The 15,850-nt window shown below is 45.2% G+C and overlaps 1 protein-coding gene and 1 long non-coding RNA gene across 5 annotated transcripts in view; one reads left to right on the top strand and one right to left on the bottom strand.

Annotated features, from left to right (window-relative positions):
* The window catches only part of LOC112234141 (myosin light chain kinase, smooth muscle-like), a 93,469-nt gene that overhangs the window by 14,407 nt on the left and 63,212 nt on the right, over positions 1–15,850 (bottom strand). For all 4 annotated transcript variants that reach the window (XM_024402142.2, XM_024402143.2, XM_024402145.2 and 1 more), the window contains exons 16-21: positions 14,364–14,444; positions 13,197–14,020; positions 10,947–11,063; positions 10,227–10,295; positions 943–990; positions 129–256 (exon numbers count right to left, since the gene is read on the bottom strand). In XM_024402142.2, coding sequence (XP_024257910.1) covers positions 129–256; positions 943–990; positions 10,227–10,295; positions 10,947–11,063; positions 13,197–14,020; positions 14,364–14,444 — 1,267 coding nt within the window. The remainder of the gene's footprint in view (positions 1–128; positions 257–942; positions 991–10,226; positions 10,296–10,946; positions 11,064–13,196; positions 14,021–14,363; positions 14,445–15,850) is intronic.
* Positions 2,232–4,847, top strand: LOC121845184. Its single transcript, XR_006082416.1, has 2 exons — positions 2,232–2,872; positions 3,796–4,847. It is a non-coding gene; the product is annotated as an uncharacterized LOC121845184 (long non-coding RNA).

Below are 15,850 nucleotides of genomic sequence, written 5' to 3'. Positions count from 1 at the left end.
CATAACATCAAAGATCCATCACAGTAAGGTATGGGGTTATTTTCTGCTTACGCATTCTCATTTCGACACCAGTCATTTTGCTCATCTTTATCAAGGTTGTCAATTATTTTGTAAAGACTGGTCCTTACTGGTTTGCGGAACTTGAGCCAGGTGCAGTTGACTGGTGGAGCTCCTCCAAACTTACAGAGAATTTCCACCTTCTCCCCTGCCAGAATCTTCATGTCGTCTGGGAACTGGACAATCTGAGGGGGCATAGCTGGACAACACACACACACACACACACACAAACCAACAGTCACTTCAGCCAGGAACATATATCATCAGAACAAACCTCTGCGTTTGGGCAGGCTTGTGACTTTCCGCCCTTGCCCCACGCCATTCCATTGCTAACGCCTTAATGCTCCCCGGCAGCGAACAAAGCACAACTGGAACAGCTGCTCAGATTGGGTGACTTGCTCCCCTGGCTCTCGTTATTAGAAGGCAGGTTGATTTACACTACAGCATGGTGAGGGGGGGGGATCTCCGATTGCCATTACAGGCACCCCCAGACCTCTGCCAGAGCAGGGAGCAGTACTCTCAGTCTTAGTTAAAGCAGCAAGGTATGGCCAGTGTTTGACACATGAGCCAGGTCCTCTAGGCTATCCCACTGCATGTATCACTGTTGTTGGACGAGAGAGCTAGAGTACATAGAGTCTGGGGAATCATCTATACCGCTTGTTGACATTTTGGTTGTGGGCTCTTCAGTAGCCCAGAGAGAGTTAGTACTGGGCCCTATTGATCAAGCAACTCCCCGAGTAGGAGTGACGATAGAGGATCAGTTAAGAATTTCCGATCCCAGTGAATAACATGGACATGGACAGGGGGGTGCTGATCCTGGACCAGCACTCATACTCTGAGACACCCCTAAGTGACATGTTTGCATGGCAGAGGAGTCTTTCTTACCCTGTTTGGGAGGCATCTTTGTATTCGGTTTCTTTATCCTCGCCTCACCTGGAAAAGAGAAGATCGATGATAGCAATTAGGAAGGCAGTTGTGTCAATGCATTTGATAAATGGAACAAACGAGAAGATTTGGTACAAATTGAATCCCGTGTGTGACTCTTCATGTGTGAAATTGACACGATAAAAACATTGATCTGAAACCAGACGGAATCTAAAAATGTAGTGAGTGTGTAGGATTCACATAAATTAACGGCCATTGCACTTAATTATTCCATCATTGTGAGCTACCGCAGCAAGCATCAGGAAAAAGAACAGCTATGCTCTTTCTAACATATTTCTCTAATTGTGCCTGCAGCGATTTCTCTGGATCCCCGTTAAGGGCTGTTTGACAGTCAGACTGATTCGATCAAAGCAGAGGTGAAGATTTGTACAGATCATTTGACACAAGCTGGAAACAGTCCAGCGTGTGAGCAAGCCTTTGGCCCAGCACATACTGTGGGAGATATACCACATTCGTAGATTTAGAATCATTGTTTAACTGGTTCAATTCATTTGCATTTAGTCTTACGCGTTATTATAATAAATGATCTATCAAACATTGAGTTTTATAACCGCTTATGAGTTATTGTGGACGCTTATGATGATAGTCTGTGTCATCATAACACATTACAAGTGTATTATAGTGCATTATGTGCTTCATTTAAATGTTACCACTAGTTATTCCCAGGACAGTATATGGGAAAGGAGAATAAACAGTGTCTGATAAGTGAAATTGGGGGAGGGAGCTCTTCTCTTGTGGATGTCTTGGGAGAAAGAAGGGCTGCCTCTGTGCTCATGTCCTTTGGTATTTGCCTTTTTTGGTAATACTAAAAATAGTCAAAGTATCCAGGAAATAGCTTTTGGCACTATTTATTTTACATTTGATTGCTGTCAAGAAACAATGTGCCAGTAAATCTAACTCATGCACAGAGTGAGGAGCAAGGAGCAACAACATCAATATTAACCAATAACAGTTTGAGCTCCAAGCTCTCAAAGTCATACTTTTTTGTTGCATGACAGGTCCTCCTCGCTGGAAAGATAAACATATTTTTCCAATACAAAACTTACCAAAACGATTTGAAGTTGATAAAAGTTGTAATTGCACAAACAAAGCATTTACCATTGCAATACAAAACGATATATTTTAGCTCACGTCAAATAGAGAAGAAGCCCAACAAACAAACAAACCAGGCTTTAACAGACTAAAATGGTTATGAGCAAACCGATTGGCTTTGCAAAGTTTTAGTGCAGAAAATGATTTATCCTTAGTAGGTCATTGGCCCTGTTGTAAAGTTCACATGCCTCAATTCAGATTGGACTTAACTAAACTACTGCGCCCAGCCTTCGAGCACTCGGGATCAAGAAAACGAATCATTGTTTATATGTTGTAACTATGCAGTTGAGCTTCGAGGCAGTGTATCAGTTAGTTAGTTTATCCATCCATTACGGTTCAAGTCCAAAACAGCTCTTTGTTGTATCCTTGAAAAACAGACAGCCATGTGACAAGAGACCTAGTGGAGGGCTGAACATTGAAACGTGCAACAAATCATGGAGCACTAGAGAAAGGGAACGGCTGTTTAACCCCTTAAATGTAAAGGCCCCATATTTGGGGATCATATTAGACGTTATTCAATTCAGTCTGGTATGAGAACGGTAGACCCTATAGGCCGAGCCGATGACCTCGTTTCAAGACGGCTGCTATATACATTCCGGTTAGCGTTATGAAGCGTAAACAAAATAAACACTGAATACATTGATACACACCGAAATCCGGGACTCCACAGAGAATGAGAATGTATTGTCCGTCTGCATGTGACCTACCGTTATTGATCACCAGCCCAGAGAGTCAACATTTGTATTTTACGCAACGTTTTCACCAAACATCTTACGAGGTAAGCTTCGATTTGGTCTGCGTTTGAGCTATAGCTAAATGGGGGATATGAAATGAATCCTTAGGTTGGTAGGACCAAATCCAGCCTAATGCCAATTGTTGTGCGTGATTTAATGGCAACATCGAATGTCCACCGAGTGACTAGATATTTGCGCATCAAAAATATGTTGCCTGCTTACGCGCTGTAGGCATCCATTACACAGGGGATTGGCTACTATGGCAGTTTTGACAGTCTTGTAGCCAATGTGATAAGCTTTCCAGGGATATGCAGTTGACCTGGGTGGGACAAAGCAAGGCCTAGAACCTTTTATGCGTAACGCGAACTATTGCTACCCATTTCACATTTATTTAACCAGGTAGGCCAGTTGAGAACAAGTTCTCATTTACAACTGCGACCTGGCCAAGATAAAGCAAAGCAGTGTGACACAAACAACAACACAGAGTTACACATTGGATAAACAAACGTACTGTCATATATTGTAAACAGATTTCATCGGTTGAATTTCATTGCTTAAGCATAAAATATGGCTTCTCAAGGGGGTAAAAAAAAGTTTGTACCTAAGAAGATCGATCAGGAAGCTAAAAAGAAGGCAGCTATGAATAAGTATACAGACAGAAGCTTTGAATAAAATATTGGTTGGACTCGGATCAGGGGAGCGATTTGGACAACGAGGATTTCGACTCGCCGACAGAGATTGCTTTCTAGAAGGATTGGATCCACTTAGATCCGTTAAGTAAATTATTTTCATGACTTTATATCGCCAATTTTATTTGTGGTTCTCATCTCTGCCTTTGTCTCCAATGTGTTACTGTTTGCATTGTGTGTGTGCTTCACACCTTCTATGTTTTGCAAATTTGCAAATTTAGTCTACTGTAATTCTGTGAGTCTCACACCAATATATCCCTTTATTTTATTCACCACAGAGTGGATGATGCAGAGGATTTGGATGACGACGTTTGGGAGCCACCCCTCCCCAGCGGTCAAGGTCTTCACCCCTCACTGCTATGTCAATCACCCGTCTGATGGTTCTACATCCACTTTTCATAGACATCTTGAAAAAGAAAAGAGAGGCTTGTGGCACCATTCGTCCTAAGAGAATCGGTTTCCCCAAGACCAAGGTAAAAGACATGACAAAGACAGCGGAGAGGGGGACCATACTTTGGATCAGGACTAACAAGCTGCTTTTTGTGAAATGGAAGGACACTAGGGAAGTAACCATGCTCACCACACAGCATAAGTCATTCAATAACAACCATGTCTCAAGGATGGGGAAAAAGAAAGTCCCCATTCCTGTTTCTGAGAAGGACTACAATGCCAGCATGGGGGGTGTCGACATCTCTGATGCTCTGATAGGCTACTACCAGGTCCTCCTCAAGACCAGGAAGTGGTATAAGACTTTGTTTTTACCACTTTGTGGACATTGCTACAGTAAATGTTTTCATTCTCCACAAGCAGATGGCCAAAGAAACAGGTCAAACCCCTCTCTCCCAGTTGGCCTTCCGAGAGCAGCTGGTGTTGGAAATGGCTGAATTATGGGCCCAAAGCAACCATCACAAGACCCCCTTCTGAAGGCGAGCACCACTATCCAACACACATGCCAAAAGGAAGAAAAGCAAGTATTGCACAAAACACAGGGTGGTGGTGGTAGGGTGAAATGACAGTTCCTCTGTCCGAAAAGCCAGTTCGCTTTTTGTTTCCTGGCAGAGCGAGACCGCTTCAAAGACTGTCACGACATGCACAAGCTATGGTGAAAGTGAAATCTAATCACCTAGACCTGGGATGTAAAACTAACAAGAATGCCATTTTGAAATTGTCCAGCTTATTTGTGCACCTTTTTTTTTTTAGTGAAGGACACGTGTGTAACCAAGTTGTATATCTGTTGCTTTTATATTGTTTTTGTAAACAGCTCATTTGTATGTGGGACCAATACATTGGATATACCGAGCATAAATGTTCAGGCACTTGAGAGGTTGGGGAAAAAAAAAAAAAAAAAAAAAAAAAAACAGTAGGATATCCTCCTCGTATGTCTCCCGACACCACCACAATGTTTGAGAGAGGTTGGGTGTTGTAGAAATGTAGTTTATAGTGAACAATAACTTTTAGGCACATCCAGTGTGCAAAAACAGTGCAATTACCACATTGACACTTTGGAGAGGTTGAAAGGACACTTGAATGTACCCTGGATACCCCATAACACCACCACAATGTTTGAGTGAAGTTGTCATGGTAGAAATCGTGTTTTATACGCAATAAGGGATTGCAAATATGTAATAGCACTGGAATTATCTAATTTACAGACATTTGCCACTTTGGAGATGTTTAGGGACACTTGGAAACATCCCGTGACCACACCTGACACCATTTTTTTCTGATATTGTTCACATGTTGTGGAAGCCATCTGATGTGTTTCCATCTCTGGGTATCAATAATTCACTTTTCGCTTCTCAATGAAAGATTATATTCAAAATCATAAAAAGGTTATTTTGTGTGAACTTGATCTTGTGTATTCTGAACTATGTAACTACCATCTATCTTCTGATCATTTAATTATTATGTAATTACACACGAATAGCAGTTACTTTTGGGAATGTCTATCTCGGTGAAAATCTAAAATGTTGCCATTACATTTAAGAGGAAAGAATAGACTCTGGTAGGAAAAGGATCACACCGGCACCATGATACAATGCTCAATGTCACACACGATCATCTGCACCAGAAGCTCTCCAAATCTTCTACATTAGAACTGTCCTTTGTGACAAATCATTAACCAATGCCACTAATACCTATGTTTTTAGTCGCTCAAAACGCAGTCTTGACCCTAGATGCTGACCCGGGATCAGTTTAGCATTTCCCCCACTAAGGGATAGGATTGGGTGATGGGAAGCTGATCCTAGATCTGTACCTAGGGGGACACTTTAACCTGGAGCCCTCTACCCATCAGTGGGTCCCAGAGTCCCGATCCATCGTTTGAAAAACACCGTTCTGCATTTTAAAAAAAAATCTCAGTGTCAATGTAAAAGGCACTACATCTTAAACTGTATTCCGGCATCCTGACCATGAGTCAAATACCATATCTGTAACCTTGGTACTAATTAATATGCCAGCACCTAGGATATCAAGCCTCGAAGGCTGGTGGTTCCCGGTCCATATAGAGTCAGGAGCAGCGAGCGCTCCATGTTACCCAGTCTTTTGAGAGACGTTGAAGTAGTCTAAACAAGTGGGTCGTTAACCCTTCCCCAGGGGGCCATGCATCCTCGATCTGGCTCCTTCACACGGGCCTTCAGACAACGTGGAGCCATTGTATTGCACGGCCCGGTGTCACAATCAGGCTGCAAATGCACAGCATCCAGGGGAACAGCAGCTCCAAAACCATTCAATTCCCCCGACGAGCACCATCTGTTTTCCTAATAGAGGGAGAACGTTACATCTCCCTTGTCAAGCATCGTTACAGGCTGACGAGAGGAGCAGAGGCGCAGATGAAAGCGGTTGGATTGTACGAGGTGTGGGAGCAGGCAACCGCATTGGCATTCCACTCTGTGGCCAGCATGCTCTGTTTGTGCGGAGAGAGGAAGAGTATAGGGGAGAGGAGAGGAGATGCTGAGCCACCAGATAGGACAGCACGCTCTGAGGTCTGCAGGACCCTGCAGTGCTGGACTATGCCCCCCAAGCGTAAGGTAAATTGTGCAGAGGTTTGAGTTTTCCAGTGGGCATGAAAAAGCTGCTTGTTTTCATCGCACTGCACCACTGACGCAATTCCCATGGCTCGCCACGCTCGGTGACTGGAGTTAGATACACCACACAAGCAAGAGCAACGGCTTTAGAAAAACCATAATAAGGCGGATACCATCAATAGCTCACTCAAAAGCACTTAAGGATTCAATAAATGACGGTCATTATATGTGCTGGGCACAGTGATGAATCAGCATTTCACTGTTATATATACATATATATACTCAAATAAAATTGTATTTGTCACATGACATGCTTACTTACGAGCCCTTACTTTTTAAATTCAGCATTGTTGTGTAAGAACAATTTGCTAAACATTTAAAAGGAAACACAATGTGCTGGGGTACGAGGTTATTGGGGTAATATGAACATATAGGTAGGTGTTAAAGTGACTAGGCAATCAGGATAGATAAAAAAACAGTAGCAGCAGCGTATGTGAAGAGTGTGAAAGTCTGTGTGAGTTTGTGCCGTCAGTGTGTGTGTGTGTGTGTTGGAGTGTCGGTGTAGGGTGTGTGAGTAGAGTCTAGTGAGTGTGCATTGAGCTGGTGCAAGAGAGTCAGTGAAAATAAAAGGGGGTATATGCAAATAGTCAGGGAAGCCAACGTATAGCTCCGGGGTAGAAGCTGTTCAGGAGCCTTTTGGTCCCAGACTTGGTGCTCCGGTACCAATTGCCGTGTGGTAGCAGAGAGAACAGTCTATGAGACTTGGGTGGCTGGAGTCTTTGGTAATATTTAGGGCCTTCTTCTGACACCGTCTGGTATAGAGGTCTTAGATGGCAGGGACCTCGGCCCTTATGATGTACTGAGCCATAGGCACTACCCTCTGTAGCGCCTTACGGTCAGATGCCAAGGAGTTGCCATACCAAGCGGTGATGCAGCCAGTCAAGATGTTCTCAATGGTGCAGCTATTTTTTGAGGATCTGAGGGCCCATGACAAGTATTTTTATCCTCCTGAGGGAACTGTGTTGGTGTGTTTGCACCATGATAGGTCCTTAGTGATGTGGACACAGAGGAACTTGAAGCTCTCGACCCGCTCCACTACAGTTCCGATGATGTGAATGGGGGCGTGGTCGGCCTTCCGTTTCCTGCAGTCCACAATCAGCTACTTTAACCTGCTGACGTTGAGGGAGAGGTTGTTGTCCTGTCACCACAGTGCCAGATCTCTGACCTCCTCCCTATAGTCTGTCTCATCGTCATAGGTGATCATCAGGCCTACCACCGCCGCGTCGTCGGCACACTTAATGAAGATATTGTTTTCGTGCACGGCCACGCAGTTGTGTGTGAACAGGGAGTACAGGAGAGGACAAAGGGACTATAATGGTCTGCTTGAAACATGTCGGAATTACAGACTGGGTCAGGCAGAGGTTGAAAATGTCAGTGAAGACACTTGCCAGCTAGTCAGTGCATGCTCTGAGTACAGGTCCTGGTAATCTGTCTGGCCCTGTGGTCTTGTGAATGTTAACCTGTTTAAAAAAGGTCTTACGCACATCACCTATGGAGAGCGTGATCACACAGACTACCGGAGCAGCTGGTTCGATCATGCATGGTTCAGTGTTGCTAGCCTCAAAGCTAGCACAGAAGGCATTTAGCTCATCTTGTAGGCTCCCGTCACTGGGGAGCTCACAGCTGGGTTTTCCTTTGTAATCCATGATCGTTTGCATGTCCTGCCACATCTGACGAGTGTCAGAGCCGGTGTAGTAGGATTCACTCTTAGTCCTGTATTGATGCTTTGCCTGTTTGATGGTTCTTTGGAGGGCTTAGCGGGGATTTCTTATAAGCGTCCAGATTAGTGTCCTGCTCCTTGAAAGTGGCAGCTCTACCCTTTAGCTCAGTACAGATGTTGCCTTTAATCATGGCTTTCGGTTGGGATATGTACGTACGTATGGCCACTGTGGGCACAATGATCATCGATGCATCTATTAATGAAGCTGGTGACTGATGTGGTAAATTCCTCAATGCCATCGGATGAATCCTTGAACATATTCCAGTCTGCGCTAGCGAAACAGTCCTGTAGCTTAGCATCCGCTTAATGGGACCACTTCTGTATTGAGCGCGTCACTGGTACTTCCTGTTTACGGTTTTGCATGTAAGCAGAAATCAGGAGGATAGAATTATGGTCAGATTTACCAAACATTTAAGGAGGGCGAGGAAGAGCTTTGTATGCGTCTCTGTGTGTGGAGTAAAAGTGATCTAGAGTTTTTTTTTTCCGCCTCTAGTTGCGTGTTGGTGTTGGTAGATATTAGGTGGGACTGATTTCAGTTTTCCTGCATTAAAATCATAGGCCAAAAGATGAGCAACAAAAACAAACACACAAATGGTCAAGAGCCCGTAAAATGGATGCTATTCCCTCCAGCGCCATTATTTTATAATATCTGCAGCAAGGCTTGCTTTCTAGTGCCATTGTAAAATAACAAAAATCTCTGAGATCCATAAGCGCTGACCCCAAATATCAGTGTTCCTGTACTCTAAAGCTTCACATGACATGATTCCAATACCATGGGAACATTGTTGTGAGTGAATCCTTTTAAAAACAGAATTACCTCCAACCCTAGCCAATGCTGTGAACGTTATACACCTATTTACTTGTTGCAAATCCCTCCTACTTGGGAATCCATCATCCTAAAAAGAGAAGAGCGTTGACTTAATCATCAGGGGCTCTCATGTCCGGTCTCTGCCTCATGCGTGTTTAAAAAAAATTAAAAACGCTCACCACATAGCTCTTAGTTTTAGAGCTTGTTTGGGTCAGTCCACATTCCAGCAGGACAAAAGCGTATCCCTGAAGCTGGCAGATTTTCTGCAGAACCTCAGAGTATAGGAAAAAGAGGCCAGAGCATGCGAGTCAAGAGAGGGCTAAGGGAGCAGGCAGACGAAAGCCTTACATGGAAGTTTGGGAGAGGAGGTTGAGTGAGCGGGGCAGCCATGCAAAAGGTCCCTCTCTCCCCTCCCCTCTCCCTTTCTCCTTGGGCATGTTTTAAGTTCGAGTGAGTGTCCCGGGCTTAAAAGACAAACAGCACTCAATTAGCTCCGTCAAACATCACAGAGGAGAGGGGTGTCATAGTGGCCTCTGACCCCTGGAAGGAACCATCCAGGCTAGAGGCAGGAGGGATAAATGAACATTCTTCATGCCCAGCCCTGAGTGTGCCTGATCCAAAGCCTTTTATGTAAAGGTCGACTGCTGGATTCTTTACAGGCTAATGCTTACGTCATTAAATCATATGGAAAAGAATGTGCAGTATAGCACATCGCTCTATAGAACTCCGACCTACTCCTCCAGCTTGAGAAGATTAAGACCAATAACACCAATAAGAAAATAACATCTTCTCCATAATCTTCCCCAACACCTTTACCAATTAGCATAAATCTAACTTACACCACTTTGGCTGAAAAGATATATACAGATTTACTGATCACAGTTTTCATGTTGGTTCTCTACACAGAGAGAAGAGATTGGGCCAGATTTAATGAGTGAGGTTGGGGTCAGAAGAATATCTTAGTTTTGTTCACATGCTATAAAGAGCCCCAACCCGCTGAGAGAGAGGGGAAGGCAGGCTGCAGCAGTGGGAGACAGAGAGATCCCACGCGGCTCCTTTTTGGGAAATAAGGAAGCACATATTTTGGAAACTCACTCTCTGAGGTAGGGGTGGATGGCTTCTTGATCTTCTTGTCTGCTGCAGTCGAGTTTGTGTCTGTAGGATCTATGGAAGAGGGGAGAAAAAACAACATGGCCCCAAAAACTGGCTACTTATTTCCCTATCTGATAAACTATATGAATTTCTACTTAATGTATCAGCAACAACAGCTAACCATTGTCTCTTAAAGTACTTAATACAAATGGACCATTCATGTTAGAAATGGAATGATTCTCTGGGAACTTTCAATAAATTCGCTGGCTTTCCCGAAATCCTGGTTGGAGGCTTCCCGGAATCAGGAGGGAATAAGGGAAACCAGGGAATGTATCGCAAGTCCCCAGAATTTGGCAACCCTGCTCTGGACTATTTAAGGTGGACTGAATCATATTTGCTAAATAACGTTTCAGTATCTCATATTTTTGCACTGACGTCAACAGTGGAAGTATGCGAAAGTTAAACTAATTTGTATTTGCGTAGGAATCCAAAACTAGAATTGAACTGTGCGTGCCTGGATATTGTTTTTATCCAGGCCTGTTAATGAGTGCTGGGGGGAGGAGGACATGCAGTGGAAATCTGGAACAGGGACTCCAGCTAGGCTAATCTGTCCGCTGTAATTGCAGGAAGTGTCTGGGCCGAGGCCGGGGCGGCCGTGAGGCTGAGGGGGACTCATGGGAGTGGGGAGCAGCCAGAGGGACACGTCAGCCTGAAACAACTCACCATCCACCAGCACCATGCAGGAACACTCAGCTTTACCGGCAGAATTCTCTGCCCGACACTTGTACTGGCCCTCATCCTCGGGCAGGGCCTTGTCGATGGTCAGGGAGCACTGGCCTCCTGCAGGAAAACAAAGATACACACACACGGGACCTTAGCTACAGTGGCCACAATACACACACAGCGGCCCCAAAACACACACAGACAACCATAGCCAGAGAGGCCTCCATTACGACCCTATGGTTCCATGAGAACATACTAACATAGTTCATGTGTTATGGTGGGACGTAAATGGGATATGTAAACCTCCGTCTCAGAGCCTGAAGCTATGCATTCTTCAGCATGACCTTCGGTGACACTAAAATGAGAATAAACGTGACCTGGAGGGTCACCAAGTAATAATTCCATCGTATCATTACTAGACATGGCTGTGTGACAGTTGGGATTTGGGGCTGTATCTCTGACATTAAATAACAGCTGGGGGTTGAGCAGGGTGCCACGTTTTTATGTTACTGTGGTGTTGATCATCTTGTTAAATAGCCTCTACCCCTAGCTCTGGTCCAGGGCGTCATTTGGCTGCGCTCTCACTAACAGAGAGGCATCTCCTTGTTGTCATGGGACCAGAGCAACCCTTACCCTCTGCTACCACAAGGACAAACTATGGACTAACTTATCCCCATACAGTTGCACTGTAACTGGACACACACAGGGGAGCAGGAAGGCCAGAGTCTCAGGCAATGGGAGAAATCTCCACAGCTCATCAGCACATCAAGCTGACTGAAATTACAGAGCTGAAATGATGGATGTCTGCATCCCAAATGACACCCTATTTCCTATGGGCCTTGGTCAAAAGTAGTGCACTATTTAGGGAATAGGGTGCCATTTGATCCCAAATGACACCCTATTTCCTATGGGCCTTGGTCAAAAGGGAATAGGGTGCCATTTGGGACGAACATGGTGTGTGTGTGTGTGTGTGTGTGTGAGGGACCCCCAAGAGCCCAGAAAAAGGGAATTGGCTATTATTACTCTATTACACCACGTTGTATATGAGAGGGGCTTTTTACATGGAACCAGTACAAAATATATCGGCGCTATGATAACGTCGATGACAAAAAGTTCTACAGCTGCACCATCGAGAGCATTCTGACTGGTTGCATCACCGCCTGGCATGGAAAACTGCTCGGCCTCCGACAGCAAGGCGCTATAGAGGGTAGTGCGTACGGCCCAGTACATCACTGAAGCAAGCTTCCTGCCATCCAGGCCCTCTACACCAGGCGGTGTCAGAGGAAGGTCCGAAAAATTGTCAAAGAATCCAGCCACCCTAGTCAGACTGTTCTCTCTGCTACCGCACGGAAAGCAGTACCGGAGCGCCAAGTCTAGGTCCAAAAGGCTTCTTAACAGCTTCTAACCCCAAGGCATAAGATTGCTGAACACCTCATCAAATGGCTACCCGGACTATTTGCATTAGCTGCTGCTACTCACGGTTTATTACCTATGTATAGTCACTTTACCCCTACCTACACATCACCTCAATTACCTTGACTAACCTGTACCCCCGCACATTGACTCGGTACCGGTACCCCTATATATAGCCTCGTTATTATTTTATTGTTACCCTCTATTGTTACCCTTTATTGTTACCCTTTTACTTTAGTTTATTTAGTAAATATTTTTCTTAAATTTTTCTAAAAACTGCATTGTTGGTTAAGGGCTTGTAAGTAAGCATTTCCCGGTAAGGTCTACACTTGTATTCGGTGCGTGTGACAAATACAATTTGATCGACTTCCTTATGTAAAGGGACTTGTTCCCATCATATCCCATATCAAATGCCTGTAATACTTTGGTGAAGGAGGGAAAACTCAGTCATATCACTGTCTTTCTGTCTGTCATAGACACACTACTTTCTAATATTGGAAGCCAAGCCTCCACAGACATGAATAAGGCATTAATGAAATGGAATGCGTCCCAAATGGTAGCTTCGTCCCCATGTCCCTAAAACTCAACTCTGGAACCTTGAAGTCAGTTCCTCAGCGATGTTTCATTGTTCCCCTCTAATCAGGGAATGATTTACATTAGGTGCAATTAACTATCAGGTAGATCAGAAAACCATTCATGCTCCGGACCTCGTAGGGTACAAGTTGAATACCCCTGCCCTATGTAGTGCACTACTTTTGGGCTCTGGACTATAAAAAGGGAATAGGGTACCATTTGGGAAGCAGACATGGTCGTTTTAGTAGTAGGCCACACATTTACCTTCGTTGGACAGCTTGATAAACTTGGACGGCTTGATGACCTTCCCGTCTAGTGTCCAGGTAGTGGTAGCAGGGGGGTCACAGGTCACCTGGCACTGTAGTCGCAGTCGAGCCCCGTCCACCACGCTCACATCACTCAGCTTCTGACTGAACACTGGCTCCTTTCCAATGTTGTTATTCTTCTTATCAATAATCCCACCACCCACACAGTTGACAGTGTTCTTCTCCTTCTCTTTCTTGTCAGGGGAAGAAGCAGGAGCTTTGGGTGTTGCTGCTGCTGGTGCCAGAGCTGCTGCTGGAGCAGGGCTCTCCCCGTTGTTCTCCAAGCTCGTCTGCTTCTTCTTGTTGGCCAGAACCGATCTAAAATCTGCAGGCTCTCCTTTTTCGGCAGGAGCGGCGCCTTGTTTAGGGGCTCCCCCCTTCTTCCCCAGGACGGCTCTGAAGTCCACCTGTGCGGGAGCGTTGACCTTCCTCTCATCTTCAGACAGGGTCTTCGGCTTGACCCCTCTGGGCTGGAGCTGGCTCCTGAAGTCCATCTGTTCCGCCGTGATCTCCTTCAGGTCCTCCTCGGAGACGCTCTTGGTGGTGACTTTCCTGCCCAGCACCGTGCGGAAGTCGCGCTGCTCAGCCTCCTGCAGGCGGATCTGGTCCTCTGGGTGCTCCTTGGTCTCCACGCGCCTCTTCAGGAGTCCTCGGGCTGCGCTGGGCTCCTCCGACTCCTGCTGCTGCTGAATGGAGCTGCTGCTAGCGCTAGTGCTGCTGCTCGGTGCTCCTCTGCCTCGCACTGTCCCGTCCACTCCTCCCACACGCTGACAAGGCTCAAGCCTGCAGTAGCACAGAGAGAGGAGGGAAAAAAACAGTGGTTGTTTAAAAGCCCCGACATCCACTGGTTAATTGGGGGGGGGGACCACAACTTAACTTGATGTTACATCAGAGATGACTTCAGTAGCCTTATAAGGGCATGCACCCTGAACGGGGCCCCATCCCCCAAGCCCCTGGCTTTGAACAATGGCACAGCTGGAAAAGGTACTGTAAACAATTTATTTGGTTATATTCAGGGATTAAGCTGATTTGAAACCGGGGTCTGGAGAGGGGGAGTTAGTGGAGAGAAGGGAAGGCAAAAATAGTCCAGGCTGACAGTGAAGCAGTAGGATAGCTAGCTACATACGTTTGGTGCTCTCCACTGGACACCACAGCACCCTCACTGACCAACAGAGTGGCAACACAACTGCAGTCACCCACTTTGTTCCTAGAAGAAAAGAGAGAGGATGAGAAGGTGAATGGAAAACTAGGGAGGGAGAAGGTTTTAACTACTGGCCCTTGCTTTTAAGACCAAATCAAGAAGAGGCTCAGTGATGTGTCTCAGTGATGCCGGTCTTGGATTGTCCTAAAAACATAATTTTTCAACATTCGTAACCCTCATACTAATCAATGTATTATAATAACCAATCAAAACATAGATTTAAAATTAAACTTTGGCAGAGGCAGACATGTGGTAGTTGCACCTTATAGCAGTGGTTCTCAAACTGTTTGACCAGCACACATTTGCAAGACACAAGATACAGAAATAAACAACATTTTACACTTAACATTTTGAGCTGAAAGTCATGCATGTTAGTAGCCAATATCAACTAGGGATATCATGTCACTTCTCTGGAGTCCAGCTGCAACATCGAGAGCATCCTGACCGGTTGCATCCCTGCCTGGTATGGCAACTGCTCGGGCCTCCGACTGCCAGGCACTAGAGGGTAGTGCGAACAGCCCAGTACACCACTGGGGCCAAGCTCCCTGCCATCCAGGACCTCTATACCAGGCGGTGTCAGAGGAAGGCCCAAAAAATGGTCAAAGTCACCAGCCACCCTAGTCATAGACTGTTCTCTCTGCTACCGCAAGCGGAACTGGAGCGCCAAGTGTAGGTCCAAGAGGCTTCTAAACAGCTTCTACCCCCAAGCCATAAGACTCCTGAACACCTCATCAAATGGCTACCCAGACTATTGGCATTTGCCACCCCCCCTCTTTTACACTGCTGCTACTCTCTGTGGTTATCGTCTATGCGTAGCCACTTTAATAACACTACCTACGTGTAGATATTACCTCAACTAACCAGTACCCCCTGTACATAGTCTCACTATTGTTATTTTACTGCTGCTCTTTAATTACTTGTTATTCTTATCCATTATTTTTTTTTTAACTGCATTGTTGGTTAGGGGCCCGTAAGTAAGCTTTTCACTGTAAGGTCTACTACACCTGTTGTATTCGGCGCATGTGACTAACACAATTTGATTTGATCGGATGAATAGCATGGTCTGTCCGTAGCTGTTGCCTTCCTCACAAATATCGTAATAAATTAGCCAGAATGTTACATCATCAGCCACAGGTATTGAAGGCAGTGTGATGTTACAGCTATATTTATACATACAGCCAGTAACGTACACAAGTGCTTTCTGGTCACTAATCTGGAAGTGTGTGCCCGCCTTTGCGTGCCAATGCCGATGACTGATCTTTGGTCATGATCAACAGTCAAGACGCGCAACGTTTTGGTTCTGAATCACAGAGATGTTTTTTAAAGAAGAATTTGGTCCAATATTTGTTGGCCTATGTTGCTAACCAGATTGAATAGGCAAAGGTCTACATATAAAATACCAATGGTATATT

The sequence above is a fragment of the Oncorhynchus tshawytscha genome, linkage group LG03, assembly GCF_018296145.1.
Source record: "Oncorhynchus tshawytscha isolate Ot180627B linkage group LG03, Otsh_v2.0, whole genome shotgun sequence".
NCBI classification, from domain to species: Eukaryota; Metazoa; Chordata; class Actinopteri; order Salmoniformes; family Salmonidae; genus Oncorhynchus; species Oncorhynchus tshawytscha.
This window is presented reverse-complemented; position numbering and strand designations above follow the sequence as displayed.